Below are 18929 nucleotides of genomic sequence, written 5' to 3'. Positions count from 1 at the left end.
CAGCCACTCTATCCTCAATTCCTGCCTTCCTTGCAGGTCATAAATTGAGACCGCCGGGGGTGCGGGAAAAGGAGATGGATTGTCAAGACTCGCATCATCGGGTTCGGGTCCAAACTCGAGGGAGGGGGGGGCCAAAATCACTCAAGCCCGCTACTGCAGCATTGCTGGGGGCTCTCTGATCCGCAACTGACAACCGGACTTCCGGGGTGACATGATGGAGTGTTGATGATTGACGACAATTCAAATGCCTGGCGCCACGAACATGGAGGAAATCATGGTTAACCGTACCTCAGGATGGTTTCCGCCCGGAATGGTAATGACCGTGATGAGTACCACATCGTATCTAAGGCAAGGACCCAACGCCCCATCTCCCTGGCAAAGGAGGCGCGGCATGTCAACCCACTATGCGAAAGTACGGGCAGTCCAGTCCGGGATGGAGAGCGATGCGAGTCATCCGAACGAAAACGTTCGCCAAAGGACGCGCGCCATGTTCCCTGGTAGCTTCTAGTACGAGGAACAAATGGCAGCAGGGAAATCATGGAAGCATTTGTTCCGCAGTGGGGTGGGATTTCCCATATGTCCTCGTCAGACTTTTGCCATGCCATGACGAACAGAGCCTTCAGCTGCCTCCACCGCCCAAGGCTTTTTGGCCCCTCTGACACCGGTATGCCCGGCTTATCGATATATCAAACAATGTGCCTGGGCAGCTGAGACGAATCCGGCCGTGTCAAATCCATTGCAGTGTCCCGAACGAAAAGCATAAAAAAAAAAAAAGGAAAAAAAAAAAAAAAGGTCCACAGCCTATCATACTGGCTTGAGCACTCGACCACACTCTTGTACTATGGTACTCGCAACGTCGGATATGTGACACGAGCCTGCCCCGACCAGGTGACGTTAGGCGAGCAGGAAGAGTGGTGAGCGCGGGAAGTGCAAAGTTGCTCAAAGGGTGTTGCAGCATTATACACCATCGGTGACACAGCGGTAGTGCCAGATGGACCGACCGGTGCTTCGGTGCATCAAATTCGCGGCGCCGATTCTCAGCGCCGCCATACAAAGGTCAGACGAGAAACAATGCACTTTTGGGCGTGCTTTCTTTCCCTGGCCGTCGATCGCGATGTTGTTACCTGGCAGGCTATGTGTTCGGGAAAAAGTGCTCATCCGACAGGTCTGCGACCGCGTAGCCAATGAGAACACATACGACATCTGTTATTACAATGATATTCCCGACCGTCACCACTTTTGCACAGAGCAGACGCAGTGTTGGATGTCGAAAGTACACAAACTTGGCCTCTCAAATCTACAGCTTCAGGGAACATGGGCGTGCCCGCTGTAGTGCGAACGCAAGCCCAGTGGCGGGACCAATAGGGTAAGCAAGGATGACTCGTGAAAGACCAGATGGAAAAGAGCTTGGCCCGAGTCTCTCCATGGTCTTTCGCTTCCCGTATAGTAGCTTCAAACACCACTCTAGCCTCGTGTAAGGTCCTCCAGGTGTTTTTGCTTCAGCAGACCTAACCCACCTTGGACGGGCGAAATCTCCCTGGACCCGTTGATGGCTAGCTGATCTCGTCAATAGACTCGCTTGGCGAGGACAACAGCGGCATCACGCTGTGCCCATGTCTCAGCATCGTTAGGTCCTAATGATTCTGTTCTGTTCTGCCAAAGCCATGCTAGGCTGTTATTGCGACTTACTGGCAAAGGTGGCTGCTTTCAGGACCAACTTCCAAAGAACCGAACCGTTGTTCGAACGAAAGCTGCAAGCTCAGGTTGTGGGTGGATACCCGCCATAACCCCCACCCCCTCAGGTTTGGTCCGTTTGTCAAGTCGTAGAACTTGGTGCAGATGAAGTGCATTTCCAGTATTGCAGCTATCCTGCCTATGGGGTAGACGGGCCCTGTGCTCTGGTTGTTATCAAGTCCTGAAGTTTGGCGTGGCTATCGGCAGATCGTCGTTGGACGCATGCACGTGAGCTCACGCGTTCGAACGGAGGAGTGTTGAATATGTGCCTATACATGCCCAAGGTTCGAGGTCTGCATCCCCTCCTGTCGTAGTAGCGGTCCCTGACTCAGAAACATTGACCGTCGTACATGGCCATGTCGGCGATGTCGTGTAGAAGGGATAGGACAGGCTTGAGAGTAGTCGTGGAAGTATGTGCGAGGGCAAAGGTGCGCCTCGGTACAGCGCAAAAAGTAACTTGAAAATGCACGTGAGCCGTGAGCGGCGCCGGTTAACCCAGGACTGACGGGCTCTGGCGAGATGTGCCAATGAGTGGTCCATTAGTATCTGTTGAGGGAGAGTGCATGGCTTTGCGGAGGAAGGGAGAAGGCCGTGCCCTGCGTATTTGGTTACGACGTCGATATCACGGCAGAAACCCGTGCTTACATGACCGGCGGATGAAGCGTCTCACCGAGCTTCTCGTCACGGGGCTGAGCCCAAGGAGTGACTGCATTCGTACGCGGGACGTCTTGGCGGGTTGCAATGCGTGGAGGAGGCAAAACAGGCCTGCCGAGTCAAAAGTGCAATCAATGCTGTGCCAACACGAATGCATCAAGGCGGCTCTCCCTTTTGCCGCTCTTAATCGGGCGTCGGCGCGGGTGTGAGCATTGGCGATCGGCGCAGCCTGGAGACAGCAGAAGGCCTCGGCGAGGCGGCAGAGACGCTGATCTGATGGGGAGTGACGGCGAGAAAAGCAAGCAATCGAGCGAGTCGGTCGCATGCAGCTGAGGCCAAGAAGCGGAGAGGAGCAATGTCCCAGCGTTGTTGGGTTGGTTGGCCGAATCAATCAGTGCGTCAGAGCTTGTGATGGTAAGGGGTGAGGACATCTCACGGGCGTAGCGGCAGGCCACGGAGCGAGCTACTACGGCACGGAGCAAGGCAGTTCAACCGTGCAGCCGCTGCGTGACAACAGCAAGCCCGGCAGCCAGACCAATGAATGGCGGGCGGGCGGGCAGCAAAGCCAAGCAGGAGGGCAGGCGTTCGAGACCTGGAGCCACCAGCAACTTTAATTGATACAGCCGAGTCTTGAACACGAGACACAAGGCACCCGTACCGAGGGGTTGCTGGCCGGTTCGGGTAGGTACTTTGGAGCGACTGGTATTGGCGGCCAGCGAGCAAGGTTCCATCGAGAGCAGCAGCAGAACGGGAATGAGTCTCTGCGTGGTGGATGTGATGTTGCGCCCGAGAAGCTGCTGGCCCCGTCCCTGTGGTTGTGCCTGGACACAGCAGTCCCGCATCGCGTATAGTCTCGGCGACCCAAGTGGTTGTGGAAGGTGTTGGGTATAGTATGAGCTAGACTGAACTGGGGTACGAAACATGACTGAATTCCCGGGGCCGGTTGCATGATGATTGATGGCTTGTTGACGGTCAAGAGACGGGGTGCGTATGAAAGCAGCTGCATTAGAAGCAGGCTGGGAGAAGGCAGCCCGGCTCTGATGGACGGAGGCAATGGACCGGACAGGGAATCGGCAACAAGGGACAGGACAAGACAGGACGTGACAGGTGGATGTAAGTGCTAGTGTATGTAGTGTTGGAGTTTGAACGAGGCAACGGACTGATGATTGACCACCCAGCACCGTGACGGTGATGTATGTAGTGCATGTAGTGCATGTGTGTATGTGTGTATGGTGCCCTGCCACTGGGTGAGAGTGGTGGGCCGGTTCAAGCCCGGGTATTACATAAGCCAAAAGGTAAAAGCCTAAAGGTTATGTTAGTTATTACTGTGTGAACACAGTGAGTGTGCCTCCCAGCAGGAGCAGGAGCAGCAGCAGCAGCAGCAGGGGGCCCCGCTAATTTTGAAATCCTCCATGATGCCGATGCTGATGCTGATGCAGCAGCAGCAGCACCAGTCAGTTGGCAGGTGCGGACGCTCATCTTCTTCAAGTGGCGCCTGCCAAAGTAAGTACCAACCAAGCGCTGTTGCTGCTGCTGCTGCTGCTGCTGCTGCTCCATGACCCGATCAGGACTCAATTTTCATCTTCATTTTCCTTTCAATGGACCGCGCAACACATGCCCCGGCTCTCCTCCCCTGCTCTTTGATGCCGCGCTGCAGAGGCTCTCCGTTTCTGCGGGGCTAGAGGGCAAGGAAGCCATCCCTCGTTCAACACTCGCTCGACACGCCTCACAGAATCGAGGCCGACGTGACAGGAAGGACTCCGTCCATCTCCTGGCCACCATTCGTGTCATGGAGCAGACCTCTCACTCTGCCAGGGATCATCAGGCCGCCGAAGAGATGCCAAATGGGACCGGATGCCCGGGGTGGTTTCCATCATCGTCAGTCACCCACCCACCACCACTACTACCCTCACCACCTCCATCATCACCAAGCAATACCACCTCGTCCGTCCGTCTTCTGTAGGGACAAGAGTCACCAGGCCACCGGGTCAGCAGGTATGGCATGTCGTTCCGTGCGGCCTATCCGCCACTACCACTACCACCGCCGCCGCCGCCGCCGTCAGGCCTTCCAAGCTGGGATTCTCCATCCTCCATGTCGTGCGCGTCCTTCGATCCAAGTTGCTGCCGCCTTGGGATCGCAACCAACACCAGCCTTAGTAGCTATTTGCTGTGCCTTACCCGGAAAGCGACCAGGGCTTGCTTTCATGCTATGCGTTTGCTAGTCGCTCTTGTCTTACATACGACGCACCAGACCCAGGGCCAGTGCCAGAGCGATAGCATTGGGGACACCAGATGCCTCCTCCATTGAGGGGAGCCATTAAACCGCCAATTTACCTTTTACACCACTCCTCGTCTCGACTATCCCCCCTTCACCTCCTCAATCTCCACCGCTCCATTCACCCACCCGCATTATGTGTTTGACCATCAATAGGAACAGGCCGCGCCCCAGGACTGCCCAACACTGCCAATCCGCCGCCAATATCCGGATTGCCCAGCAGGAATGGGACTAGACGAGGCGTTTGGCGATCATTGTTCAGGGTGGGTTTCAACTGCTCACTTGACAGGCCTGAACACAGAGACACACAACTCCCTCCTCCCTGCACGCCTGCCGGACGGACCATGGATTAGTTAGACATGCAAGCTCTAGGCCTGCCTGGCTTGTCGGCTGAGTTCCTGCCGCTTCCAAGAAAAGCTACTGCCCTAACGTGAGGAAGAGGCAATGCACCGCTGGAGCTGGCAAAGTCTTCAGCCTTGACCAGCATTTTCCTGCGAGCTTCACCCCCCTTTGGAGCCGGAGGCCGCAAACAGCAGCAAGCGGTTGCAACCCAAATTGGCGCCATGGGTCACCCATCCATCGAAGGCTAACGACATGCTCTTTCACTTCCAGCTGCAGCACCGACTGGCTTGGTTTCGCACGGTACAATCGTCGCGACTAGTAGAATGGTCTAGGACTTCGGATGCACCAAAAGACTTGCGTGGTGCTCTCAACCACCGACCGACACTTCTTGCGTGTTCCACCACTCAGGCGAATCCGTTATTGACGTCTTGAATTTTGACTCACTGACGAGAAGCTGGAGACGCCATGCTGACTGGGTCTTGTGGCAACACGCATGGCACACTTTGCAATCCTGCGAGCCCTCGTTTTCCCGCACAGCATGCTGCACCAACGAGACGTGTTATCGGTCGATCCTTTTGCCAGTCCAAAAGATACAGGCAACACGAGTCTCAGGTCTTAGTGCACACACACGCGCATATACATACTGCCACAGGGCGCCACGGGCGTATGCCCTTGGCGGCAAGGCTCCCGGGACAAAAAAGAATGCATCCTCTTGTCTCCCTGTGTCAGCAACCGCAGCGAACGGCAACATACTAATACCACTAGACACACCCCCGTCGCTCACAGTTAATGCCGCTTGCCACACCTCGCGCATATTCTTTCGTTCCAACACCTCAAGGCGCAGAGGTAGTTGCGGACCTCTGTAGGCTACTCCAGCGGCTTTGTAACTAAGTGATGGCCGATGGCCAGATCATGGTCTGCTCAGCGCACCACCCAGCCTCAGCCGGCCCCATCCCCGCCCGCCCGGCTCGGTGACTTCTACGGGCCAAGAGCACCGATATCCAGGGCTAGAGGAGACTTTTTTATTGTTTTTTTTTCTTCCTTTTCTCTCCTCGATACAGCGAGGGGTAACACCCCAGTCTTGCGATGAGAGCCTGGGATTCCAAAGGCCCCTGCTCCATAGATTTCTTCCAACAGACTCTAGTTTCTAATTTTCTCGGGAGGGTCCCGATTCAACGTAAAAATGGTGATGCCAAGTCGGCCATCTCAGCACTCACAAATTATGGACCTTCGGCCTTCACGGCGGAACACACGGAGACCCGAGGCCAGTCCCTGATCCCTGGCCGACCATCCCGTACGGCGTCCACTTTGAGATTCCTTCCTTGCACCCAACGTACCGTGGAGTCGCCAAGGTTGTGCGGGCATGAAGTCAAAAGTTGTTTTTGATTGGCCACAACTCTGCAGTTCAGATACGGCCTTGGGCATGGAACATCGGGATTCCTGGCGTGCCTGGGTAGCGGAGCTAATCATTCTACACCACTATGGCAGCTCCCTCGATCCTTCAAACACGCCCCTCCCTTCCTGAACGAACACAGCGTGTCAGCTCAACACCGGGATGTCGGCCAATCGCTAGCCATTTGCGTTGCCACTTCCAACAGTCTAGCGTGTGCTTCGAACTTACTGCAGCAGTGCGGTTCTTTGCCCCGACGCCAATCCTCAGAACTTGAAATCTTGTGGAGGCTCCACGGCTACCGAGGTGGTATGCCGGGCATAGCTCGACAATATACAATCCTACACCTCGGATGGTTCAGATAACGTGGACTGCATGACACGCAATGGATTGGGGCACCGCCGTCTCTCTGCGGAAATGAGAGAGACAAAGAGCTCAAGTCGGACACGCCATCGTCCAGTCTTTGCTTGGATGATTCTGGTACGGCAGCGACATCTCCGTCATGCCGCGATATCCAGAGATGCATGGCCTCTCGCCGCCCCCCATTTTTCAGCCTCGGGCCAGTTGAGTTGTACCCCTAAAACGCCATCTCTTACACCGCTCCTAACAGTGCTCATGCTCATCATTAACCCGCCATGATGCATCCACATCATGGATTCGCCCAGGGCGTCAATTCCACACCGGTTTTCACTGGTTATTCATTGATGGTTTCGCTTTCGGCCTGCCGACTGAGAAGCCCGTGGACCCTTTAATTGTATTTCAAGTTTGTGCACCCTTGAGCCCGTCCGGTCTGGGTGTTGGGATGCTACATCTCTTTGTCTACGAGACAGTCACAAATCTCCTCGCATCAATGGACCAGGCCACTCGCTCGTATGCAATGCATCATAGGCTCGATACAAACAAGTAAAAGGGCATATTTTAGTTGCAACATTCTCGTATATGTTCCACGCCCCTAAAAAGATGCTAACACCCATCAGGCTCGGCAGGAAACTGAAAAGAGAGGACAAGCAAGCCAGCCACCCATCACACTGACGTGCCGCAAGTCAGGCGACGGTGCACGCAAAATGGGGGTTTAAATGTAAGACTGGGGGTATCTGATTCCGTGTCGTGACTGGACTGCCGCTTCTTCTGGCAAAGCTTTACCGGCGCCCCGGGCGTAGCCATACCAAAAGCTCACATTTGTTCCTACCGATCGACCGACCGAGCACCACACCAATATGCTGGGCTAGCCGAATGACAAGCCACATGGATGGCCGCCGTAGGCAGCGTAACGCTGTGCCGAGCTTCTTCAATATCTAGCGTCAGTAATTGCGAATTCAAAGCAAGCTGGCTACAGCACAAAATACCACCGCATGATCAGAAACGAGCTGGCGCAATAAGGAAAGAACCCAAAGCTAAGGATTGTAATCCATCGCACTGGAGGATTGTCGGCCGGATGGTCTATTCAATGCTATCCGCACCTGCGAGAGTCGAGGTTGACCATGGGCAGAACGAAATGGGTGTGGCTAGGGCCACCGTCTGTCCCATTCCATGGGGAATAGGGTCTGGCCGCCTTGGTTGCAAAAGGAACTCGGAGTTCTAAAATCACGCCCCCTTGATATGGGAAAGAATGGCCTCGTTGGCTTGCATTTCTCCTCGGGTCAAGTCAAGGTGGTTGAGAAGCCTGGGAGCCGGAACGCAGGCCCTAGCTTTTGTGGGAAAGTTGCCAAGCAGACCGATCCAGCAACTCCGGCATGATGACTGACTCCCCCCCACACTTGGTCGTGTGCGTGCAGGCTTCCTAGACGGTGGTGCAGATAGAAAAATTTGGCAGCTTGAGTTCTGGAGGCTCACGGCCCCAGGCTTTGCTTCTGTCTGGTTTCGTGCCTGCTCCATCGCGATGGTTGCATTCCAGGAGGTGAGGTAATATTGCTCCTGGTTGCCCGTAGTAGATGCAGCAGCAGCAGTAGCTGCACTCCAATCAGGCAAAATTGATTGATACCAACTAAACTTGAAGTTGATTAACGCGGCAGGACAGACATCTTGTCACAGACCCTCCTCTCCTTATGCACGAGGTAACCCCCCATGCGGTCGGCGAAGATATCGTTCAAGTACACCCGGGGGCATGTGCCATACCGACAAAACATCGAAAAAAGGAACGAATAACCCGAAAAAAGGGTCCGCTCGCGATGCTGGTGTCGTGTGGTACGCGGCATGGGAACGACATGTTGGTCAGAGCAGGGGACGGTGAGGGTTCGTCGAAAATGACCAAATGGCGAATGAGATAGCGGACCGCGTCCCCCTATCTGGTCTCAGGCGCAGCTGACGCTCAAGAGCCCTCTAGCAAAGGCAGGGTAAACGTGGAATGCCCTATGCTCCCAGCGATCCTTTCAGCTTGGCCCTCCGCTCAAGGCCGGCGCCGGCGCCATCTCCCAGGGCGGGGCAAAGTCTGGATGAGTCGAGGTCTCAAAGAGTGCCAGTGCCAGCGCCTTCTGTCCCGTTACTGCAGCTTAACGCTAAGCCGCCTTCAATATGGAGCGGGAATGAGCAGCGCCTGACGAAGATCCTTGAACCTCCTTCGACAGGCCTCGCCGGGCGAGGGGGGGGGGGGGGGCGCTGCTGAGCATCGAAAGTCGAGCTCGGCCTGGTTGTACCCACTCCCTTGGGCACACAACATACCACCGGAGGCGTTTCAGTAAGCCTCTGGTCCATTTGCCGCTCTGCTGATGAAGCGCATGGGAGCACGGAGGTATGTGCTATACGCATAGTGTTGCAATCCTATTGGGATCATCTGTTTGACCCTGACTACTGACTTGCAATGTTTGTAGAAGCGTGCCTTGGCTGGCTGGCCCTGGTCGGCCACGCTGCGTGTCTCCGTTGTCCTCCGCCGCCCGATGACTGGACGACTGACACCGGCAATGTTTGCAGACTCTCATTGCGGCCTTTCCCTGTCACGCTAATTGACTCCGTTTCCAACATGACATGTTTGGGGCTCGGTACCTCAAATTTTGCTGAAATGCAACCACTTGGTCCTCTGCCCATCCACGGGGTGGTCTGACAGGGGAAGCGCGGGTAAGACGCCCCCATTCGCGTGTCGCTCGCGGCCTATTGCATCCATGCAGGGTCATTTGGGAGTTGCAGGGAATTTAATGACTTGGGCCCTCTCTCTCCATCATGGGTTCATTTGTATTGGTTACCTGGTTCCCCAAGCATGGCGGCGGATGGAGCGACATTGTGCTGCGCAAACCCAGCCATTCGGCCGGCACGGTCGGCGTGGTCCATGACGCTGTAATACCTCTGTTTTGAGGTGTCCCCGTTGCTGCCACGCCCAAAGACCCTGTCGAAACGGGCATGCCACTCAACCCACCCTCAACGTCAGTAGAGATGCAGCCATTCCTTCAAGAAGGCCGGCCTGCTTCCACCCCTTAGCCAAGCCTGGCTTCTGACTGGCTGCTGGCCACCGACATCATGGAAGAGCAGTGGACACGCTGAAGGGATGGCGGCCGAGCCAGCCAAACAGAGCCGGAGTCGAAAACGATGGACAAAAGACAAGTCTGTGCATGACGTACCTCGGCGGAAGATGATGCAGTCTCGAGTTGCGTTGCGTGGGTTATTTTCCTTCCTTTCTTTTCCTTTCTTCTCGCATGTTTGGTCGCTTGCCCATCAAGGCTTCTTTCTATCTGCGAATGGATACGGTGAGTCCAAAGCCACTGTTTCATTGGAGGGGAGGCAAACGCAACTGGCATGGACCAGACGGAGACGCGGAAACTTTGCACTTCCCATGGCATAGGCTATTGGACACAATCCGTCGTGGCGCCATGCTCGCCAACGGACCAGCCCAATCAGGCCAGCCCCTACTGGCTCAGTCTGTCACGGAAACATCGAATGCCAGCCCCCGGGCCAGATTATCATCGGGTGGTTGAGTCGTTGTCGGATTCACGATTCAAAGCCTTACGACCAAGCAGGCAGCCCACACGGTTCGGCAAGGTTCGGCTCCCGGTCGATGTCCCATATCGTATCCTCTTGTTCCTCCGATGTATTAAAATGATTCTGATAGAGTGACCACCCATGTTCGAGGGGTATTTTGGTTGCTTTTAGCTTGACTCCGGATCTTGTTGGAGGAGGAGGAGGAGGGGGCCCAGTGGTGAGTTGCGTTGCGCCGCGCTGGATGCTAATTTGCAGAATGCTGCGTATGCAGCGGCAGTAAAAGAATCAGCGGCGAAGCCAGGCGAGAATAGCATATGCGCCGGCGGGCCAACCACTGAGCCCTGTCCCGTCCTGAACTGTCGCCCGCAATTTACCCCATTCTATTTTGGGGGGAGTCGAGCAAACAAGACCATCGTTAAGTTGACGACGAGACTCCCTGGTCTTGCTCATCTTACACGCCTATTGGATTCCCTTTTTTGGACTCTTTTTTTCGCTTTGCACAACAAGGGGTAGTCAAAGACATCAGAGGACGGGGGTCAAAGACAATGATGGTGTCCCGGCAACCCTGGCCCGGTCTCAACCACGAACGAGTTCGCACGTATGTGTGTACAAGTCGCCGCTGCGGTAATATCAAGTTGGCTGGTGAGGGGGGCCATCTTCCGCGAATATCAGAAGGGGCCCATGTCGACGCATGCGCCCACTCAACCTTACCTTGCCCTTTCTAGTAGCGAGTGCAAGTCTCATTCCCTGGGGAATGAGGCGAGGAGGGGCTTGGACTTGCCGCAATACTGCGTGAGGCAACTGATTAATAGTGTCAGCGCAGGGCCGAGAGTAGATGGGAATTTAGTGGGTGCGCCAACGCCGACAGCACTAATCATTGATTGCTAGCATAGCAGGGGCTCATCTCTTGCGATCAGGCATCCTCTTTTCTTCCTTTTTTTTTTTCTGCCCTTTCCTACAACGCAGGGGTCAGGACAGCACGCTTACAGCGTACAAGCGACGGAGCACGCACGGCAATACGTGCTGGGTGTACGTTGCTGGATGGAGTACAAGCAAGGCAGGGTACATTATCGCTCTTCTCCTGTTTCCCGTTCCCTGTTCACTGCCTGCCTGCCTGCCTGCCTGCCACGAACAAATCAGAGCCGACGCAGGCAAGCAGGCAGACAGGCGGACGGGCGGACGGTGCGGTGCAGTGCCGTCAGCAACCGTGTTTCTGGTGCGGGATGCGAGGTAGTACTGCGCACTGTGTCTCTTGCCGGCTTTCCTGTTGCTGGCTGGGTAGGCCTGAGTTGAGAGATGAGATTGGTTTGGGTAGAAGCAGCCTTGGATTGGTTCGGCCTCCATCCTGCCACAGGCACATCTAATGCAAATGCCTTCCTTGTTCTTGTATTTTTACACTATTTTACTGTCTACACTATGACAGTCCATGGCAGTGGGGTATGGATGCGGAACTAGACTTTTCTTGTCTGGGATTCTAGGGTCATGGATCTATCTGCTGGGCGAAAGGCAAGGGAGACGAGGTGCGTTCGGAGTTCCCTCGCCTTGTCACCTGCAGCAAATATTTCGACACTTACTTGATACGTCCTACAAGGTAAATTATTATTCAGACGTCCTTTTTTCGATGAGTTGAAGGCCGGCGTCAGAAGGGTGTGTAGACTGTTGAGACAGGATGGGGGTTTGTCGAGGCAACTCAGGGACCTGGCCGAAGTTGCTGCAACGCTATTCCCGAACGAGACAATGCCGTAAAGTATCTTTGGGGGGCTCGCTTGCCCAATTCTCACTAACCGAAGCCGACGGGAAGTGCCGCCCACGCCGGGCTTCTCGACTCTCTCTCTGTATGACTGACTTTGCGAGGTTTGAGACGGGCTGGGAGAGAGTGGGAGAACACGAGGTGTTTTGCCGCAAATTCGCTGTACTCCTCGGCGTAGACGGATACGGCACTGTGCTGTCGGCCGATGGGGAGGAGACAATGAGGAGAAGGAGGGCAGGGAGGGGCCACTAGGGGGCCACCGCCGGAGTATCAATCTTGATCTTGCAGCCAAGGAGGAAGATGAAAGCCGGTAGCTAGACATTCTGCCCCAGAACCAAGACCGACGGAGAGAGAGAGAGAGAAAAAAAAGGTCACACCCAAAAGGGTAAGCGAGGCAAATCGTCGGCGGTGGCGGAGGAGGCATCACGAGGAGGAGCCACTTGCGAAAGGGAAAGGAACCGGGCTTGGGAGAGGCCGTGGTGGGCCGGCGCTGGAGCAGGACGGTGATCCAAGGCAATAAAGGCCCAAGCAAGGCTAGGTAGGCATGGCATGGCATGGCCACGGCCCATAGAACTTGCTTCGTTAATTGTGTGGTAGCGCACGTCAGGTAAGGTACTGCTATGTATGTAGCATGCGGTTGCGCTGTATCCGTAGGGCATTCGTAATAGAAGGCCCAAAACGACCAAGGCCCGAGAGAGTTTCGTGTGGGGTTGCGACGGACTGGACACTCTCCAGCCCTGGACCGGGGAGGGGTTGTTGTTGGGCGGGAGAGGAACGTAGTGCAAAAGAGCGAAAGAGAAAGGAAAAAAAGGAGAGATGGGACGAGATGTGTCCATGCCGCCCATCGCCGGCGATGGATGGACAGGCAGTGATGATGGCTGATGGCGGAGATGGTGGATGGGGCTACGCTGCGCTAGGAAGTGGACGCAACGCAACGCAACGCAACACTACTCTGCTTCGCCTTGTAATTTTTTAATATTTGTTCCGTTTTATTTGATTTGATTTATTGGTTCCTTTTTTTTTTTTTTGGTTGTCTTTCTTGTTGTTGCTAGCCTGGTCTCCCTTCTGCCCTGGGCTGGCTGTCCATGTCCGGTCTGTACGAACTGTGCTCACTACCCCGACCAACCAAGCCTCGGATTGGTACCTTGGACGGAGTACGGATACGTGAGGCACGCTCCTTTTTACCTGGCAGACCCGTCCCTTGCGCACTAGCACCGCCGGCTCGAGTGGGCAGTGGGCAGCGACAAAGCCGAAGCCAAAGATGATGGGCCACTACCACTACCACCACCACCGCCGCCAAAGGCAGATGAGCCGAGTTGTCAAGAGACAAGATGGAAAGGGAATGATTTAGAAGCAATGGTTAGACAAGAAGACAAACCTCGTCATGGGGTGTATGTACTCGGTACTTTTCTAGAGACTGGAAGAGAAACCCACCCAGAGCTGGAGCATTGGAAGAATGAGAAGGAAAAAAAAAAAAGGGTATCAAGAACCGCGGTCCTTGGCCCCCTCCCATCCATCGGACGTCTCGTTCCCCCATCACGAGCTTCGCAGTTGCGTATCCCCGCCCTCTTCCCTGTCGTGCAGTGCTGGTCGCTTGCTCTGCCATGCCGTGGCAGCGCCTTTTTCCCCCTCTCAGGTGCACCCGAGCGAGAGAGAGAGAGTGTGTGTGCGTGAGTGTGAGATGCCAGTGACAAGAGGCTTCATACCCCACTCGAGGCTTCCTAGGAACCCTGGAATTCTCAATCAGCGCCACAGATGGGAGAGAGGGAGAGAAACTGGCAAAGGGGGGGCGTGGAGAAAGGGGGGTGAGAAAAGAGAGGGAAAAGAGCGAGAGAGTGAGGGAATGGGGAGGGGTGGTGGCTCGACATGGGTGTGTGGTCAGGAACGAGGTGGAAAGTCAATCACATTTGAGGCGCCCGACGGACAGGCACGCGGTACGTACTGCCCGCTCTTCTTTCCCAGCGCCGGTCTAAGCCCTTGCCGGCCTAGTCCCCCCTGTCCCTCCTTTCCCTTACTCTCTGTCTCCCTCTCGCGCCCCTTTGCCTTTTCGCCTTTGCCCCCTCCACCCTCCCTCCCCTGCCAGTCTGGGCCGAAAGTGGTGGTCGTCGTGGATGGTCTTTCTGCACCTGCCGCACCTGCACCTGGACTGGCTTAGAGGTGGGTCTGGCCGGGTTGGTTGGGACAGAGAGAGGGCAAAAAAAGAGGGAAAGCGACCACTCAGGTGCTACTCCACCGACACGGAAAGAACGACGGCGACGACACACACACACACACTCAATGTACATACGCTTTCCACAGTCGACACTTGCACCCGCACCCGCACCTGCTGCACTTTGCTCTTGCGCCCTTTTCGGTTCCCACGCCCACGCCCGCCCACCCACTCCCACCTCCAACCTCAGGCTGACACTCTCACCACTCCATTGCACCTGGACCGGGACCAGGGCCACTAGGTTAAATTGGGTCTGGTGCTGGGGAGGGGGGAGACTGGGGACTTGGACGACCGACTACGGCAGTATCTGACTTGCCTGGCAAAAGACCAGCCATGACTGGGGGGTGAGAGGGGACTAGGGGGGGAACTGGGGACCAGGAACTTAGGAAACCTGTGACGGAGACTGGCTGGCCGCCCGGTCTGGTCTCGTCTCCGGAAGCTGAAGCTGAGCGAGCTACGGATACATACACATACACACACACACACTACCGCTGCTGCTACTATGCTATGGTACGCAGTGCGCTGCGCTGCGCACACTGCGTACGGGTAGTGCTGGTGTTGGTGCCGGTGCAAATGCTGATGCCGGTGTCCTCCCCCTCCCCCTCGTTCCCCCCAGCCTCAGAGGTATCCGTATCTTGTGTACTGTTTTGGTGGCAGACGCCGCCAGAGGTACTTCCCTTGCTCCTCTTCCTCATCCTTTTCTTCCTTTCCCTTCGTGCCTTTGCCCGTTTGGCTGGCGCAAAGTACCTGGCCAGACCAAGCCCACCCCGACCTTAGTCCCTCCTTCCTTCCTTCCTTTCCCTGGCTTTCCTTGCCCTTTTTTTTGTGTCTGTATGTAGTATGTATGTATGGATAGATGTACGTATGTAGATATGTATGTGTGTGTGTGTGTGTGTGCGAATGTGTGTGTGTGAGTGTGTGAGTACGTGTGTGTGTTTGGCTTGCTTGCTGCGCGGCTGCAAAGGTACCTCCACAAAGTACCTTCCTTGCTCCTGCCTTTTGGCTCCTGCCTGCGCCTAGGTGGCTGTTTTATTTAGCTGGAGCCGTACTCCGTAAGGTACCGCGTAAGGTACCCAAGGCCAAGTACATGGACAAGGTACCTTGGTCCATCCCCATCCCATGCTTTACCACGACCCATACGGCGCGCATACACTACTCCAAAAATGAGAGTCCAGACAACGAACGACGCAACCATATCACTAGACCGTACCTCCGTTTTTTGCTTCAATCTGCCACTTCGTACCGGCCCTGTCCTGCCTGACCTTGCTTTGCCTGCTCGCCTTTTTATTGTTGTTGTTGTGGTTGGCGGTTGTTGCTCGGCTCCAGTTCCGTGCCCAAATACCAATTCCTACAACGCAATTCCAACAGCCTGCCTTTCTTGCATCCTACCGATTCACGGCCCCATTGACGAACACGCCCACGAGCCCTTCATTTACACGGACGACCCTCAAGTAGTAGACGTCAGCCGGCCCTTTCCACCTCATAACCTTACCTTCCTGCTGCCTCCCGCCGATTTCCACCACCAAATCCCATCCACCCCTCCGAGCCACCAACGAAATCCGTCTCCAATTCACCCTTCTCGACCTGCAAAGCTGCTGCTTCTTGCACCACTGACGAACACGGCTTAAAGCCCCCCGCCCTCCCACCCCTCCTCAACAACCCGACCAGAACGAACGAGGTCTTGGTTCACCTGCGTTGGCCAAGCTGTTCTCGAGCCACCCTGCCATGGCCAGTCTGTAAACGGGCGACGTCGACAGAACCAGAATAGCAAACGCTACAAAACCGCACCCTGCGGCCGCCGACGACGACGACCGAGAGGAATAGCCTCCCGACGAGAGCATTCCGACAATCTAGGTTGACCATCTCGCCCGACTCCCACTCTGTCTGGCCACCCCTGCTCGCCCACCAGACGGGTCCCGCTCGGAAGCTTCCTCGAGTGAGAATTGTCGTCACTGTCTACGTCTACAACCACCACCACCTGCTCCAACCACAAATGTAGCGGCCTTCGGTCTTGACTTCCCTTCACTTACACTCCTCGACCCGCCGCCTCCTCCTCTCAACCCTTCCGAGCTCTTCTTCCCCATACGCAGTCCGACCAACTCGCCTTTCTCGTCGTCCACGAAAGACCGATCTGGACTCTCTCCCACCAACTACTCTTCGAACGTCCTCCCCCGCTCCGATGTGTTCGACTGCCGCACCCTTGCCATTCTACAACCTCCCTCTGTCTCCTGCACATCCTGCGTCGTGCGGACAGAGTTACTCCCAACAATCCTCATACCCAGCCGCTTACACGCACAAGAATCCCAGACTCAATCTCGGGGCCGGACCTGCTCTGCACCGGGGCGGGCTTCGCACGCCGCCAACCGACGCCATGAGTGCCGCCTATCACGCCCCTCACCTCGTCGCCTACGACAGCCATGTCCTTCCCTCGTATCCCAACACCGTTGCCCAGGCTCGGGGTCCCAAGACGGCCATGGCCGAGGCCGCGAGGGCGCCTCAATATCCTCGATACCCTCAACCGACCAACACATATCAAGCACAGCAACCGGTGGTAGCAAACCCTGCCTCGGCTGTAAGCCAGTACTCTACCACCTCCCGACACTCGACTCGCCCGTCGACACCGACATCCGGTGCCATCAGCAAGTCAGACGGCACCTCGTCACGGAGAGGGTCGTCGGCTCTGGTTTTGCACAGCCTGTCAATACCAAGCTGCATCAACCCCAAGGGCGGCAACCTGGCAGACTTTGCGGCTCAGGTAGGCAGGACTCGACCTATTGGAGGGGGAATTGAATACTAACTCGCTACAGATCACATGTCTCTTCTGGTTCGAGTCGATGGAGACCCTGCGAGCCGCCGAGAACATTCGATCCCGCCCGTCAACGGCCACGGTGCCTCGCCTGACCGAGTACGCGACACCGTATCCCCAATTCAAGAAATGGGCCTACAGTGTCCTGTCGACGACGCAAGTGACGCAGAACGTTATCCTGCTCGCCCTGTTGTTCGTCTACCGCCTCAAGACGACCAACCCCTCGGTCAAGGGCCGGTCAGGCAGCGAGTACCGTCTCCTGACGGTGGCCCTGATGCTGGGCAACAAGTGTAAGTGCAATCGCTCACCACGGGAAACAACATGAGCGCTGACAACAGTGCTTAGTCTTGGACGACAACACGTACACCAACAAGACCTGGGCCGAAGTGTCCGGCATCACCGTCCAGGAGATTCATGTGATGGAGGTCGAGTTCCTCAGCAACATGCGATACAGCTTGCTGGCCACCAAGGAGGAGTGGGAGGAGTGGTTGGCCAAGCTTTCCTGCTTTTCCGAGTACTACGAGAGAGCCCAGAAGCAGCCGACCTCGCCGCTAAACAAGTCATTCACCTCGCCGGCCCCCTCGCCGACTGCCGCGGTCCAGCCGGCTGCCTCGTTCCCGCCCATGACGCCTTCCGCCGCGACCGTCTTCTCCCCGAGCACCATGGTCCAGCCCAACGCCCAGGTTTGGCCCTCCACCTACCACAACCCTCCGTTGTCTCCGCTCTATGGCAAGCACGGTGCGGGCATGAATGGCCGGAAGAGAAATTCGGAGGAGGACGCGACGGAGCCCCCAGCGAAGCGTTTGAGCAGACAGCCCAGCACGATGGCCCCTGTCGTCCGACAGCCAGTGGTTGGCGAGCAGCCCATGCGTCTTCCGGTACCCAACCTAACGTTGAACACTAATCCCCCATCGGCACAAATGTACGCAGCGACGACCACCTATACGTCGCAGCCCCACGTCTCGTTGCCACCCCTGGGCAACGGCGTCCGCGCCATGGCGACGGTTTTCGCCCCCAACACGACCGTCTCGATACCCCAGCTGCCCATGCCGGCCACGGCCTCGATGCCCCAGGCCTCGCTCACGCCGTCCACCGTCGCAATGCACCCGGTCATGGGCTACGGCACGCCGACCAAGAGACACAGCCCTGGCAGCCTCTCAGTGTACGCCTCGTCGCCGATTGGCGAGCACTTCGCGCCTTCTGTTATCCACACCCCGATGGCGCACACGCCCATCTCGCACTCACCCAGCGTGTATCTGCAGCAGAGACCCAGCCCGTACAAGCCGATCCGTCACGTCAACACCCTTCTCTACCCTCCACCGTCTGCCTCTCTTAACGAGTACCATCTGCCCACGACGCAGATGCACTACCAGCCTCTCGGACGGCGCAACGACCTGCGAACGGGAGTCGTCCCCGAGTTCATGAACGCTCCCTACAGGATGAGCGCCCAAGTACCTCAGATGCCGCATGGGCTTCCGCAGGGACCGTACCCGAACTAGGAGCTCAGGTGTCTCATGCCACCCCCTCCACCTAAACGTCGCTGAAGCATGGTTCAGTGGGGTTCATTTTTCTGGTTGTTTTTCTAGCATTGCATTGTTTACGGCGTAGGATCAGGAGGACCCAGGTTTTTTTATTTTTTATTTTTCACGAACAGCCTGGGCAACGGCCGGGATTGACGTTTTGGGGGGGAAACTTGGGATTCGGGTGATGGAAAGGACGAATCCCACCGATCAAACTGCAAAATTGCATCAGGACGGAGTTGTTTTTTGGCTTTTGGAACCAATGGGCGGCGGGATGGAGGGCACGAAAGCGCAAGGGGCCGCCCAGGTTCATGTACCATCTATCGAAGTACGAGGTGGCTCA

The 18929-nt window shown here is 56.2% G+C and overlaps 1 protein-coding gene across 1 annotated transcript; it reads left to right on the top strand.

Annotated features, from left to right (window-relative positions):
- Nucleotides 1–16631: 16631 nt before the first annotated feature.
- EsH8_IV_000076 (cyclin family protein) lies at nucleotides 16632–18565 on the top strand (the record flags this gene model as incomplete). Its single annotated transcript, XM_083264966.1, has 3 exons — nucleotides 16632–17015; nucleotides 17068–17356; nucleotides 17412–18565. 3 exons carry the CDS (start codon nucleotides 16632–16634, stop codon nucleotides 18563–18565), a joined length of 1827 nt encoding a protein of 608 aa, XP_083123861.1.
- Between the last annotated feature and the right edge of the window lie 364 nt (nucleotides 18566–18929).

Source organism: Colletotrichum jinshuiense, chromosome 4 (genome assembly GCF_051148585.1).
Source record: "Colletotrichum jinshuiense chromosome 4, complete sequence".
Taxonomy (NCBI): Eukaryota; Fungi; Ascomycota; class Sordariomycetes; order Glomerellales; family Glomerellaceae; genus Colletotrichum; species Colletotrichum jinshuiense.
This window is presented reverse-complemented; position numbering and strand designations above follow the sequence as displayed.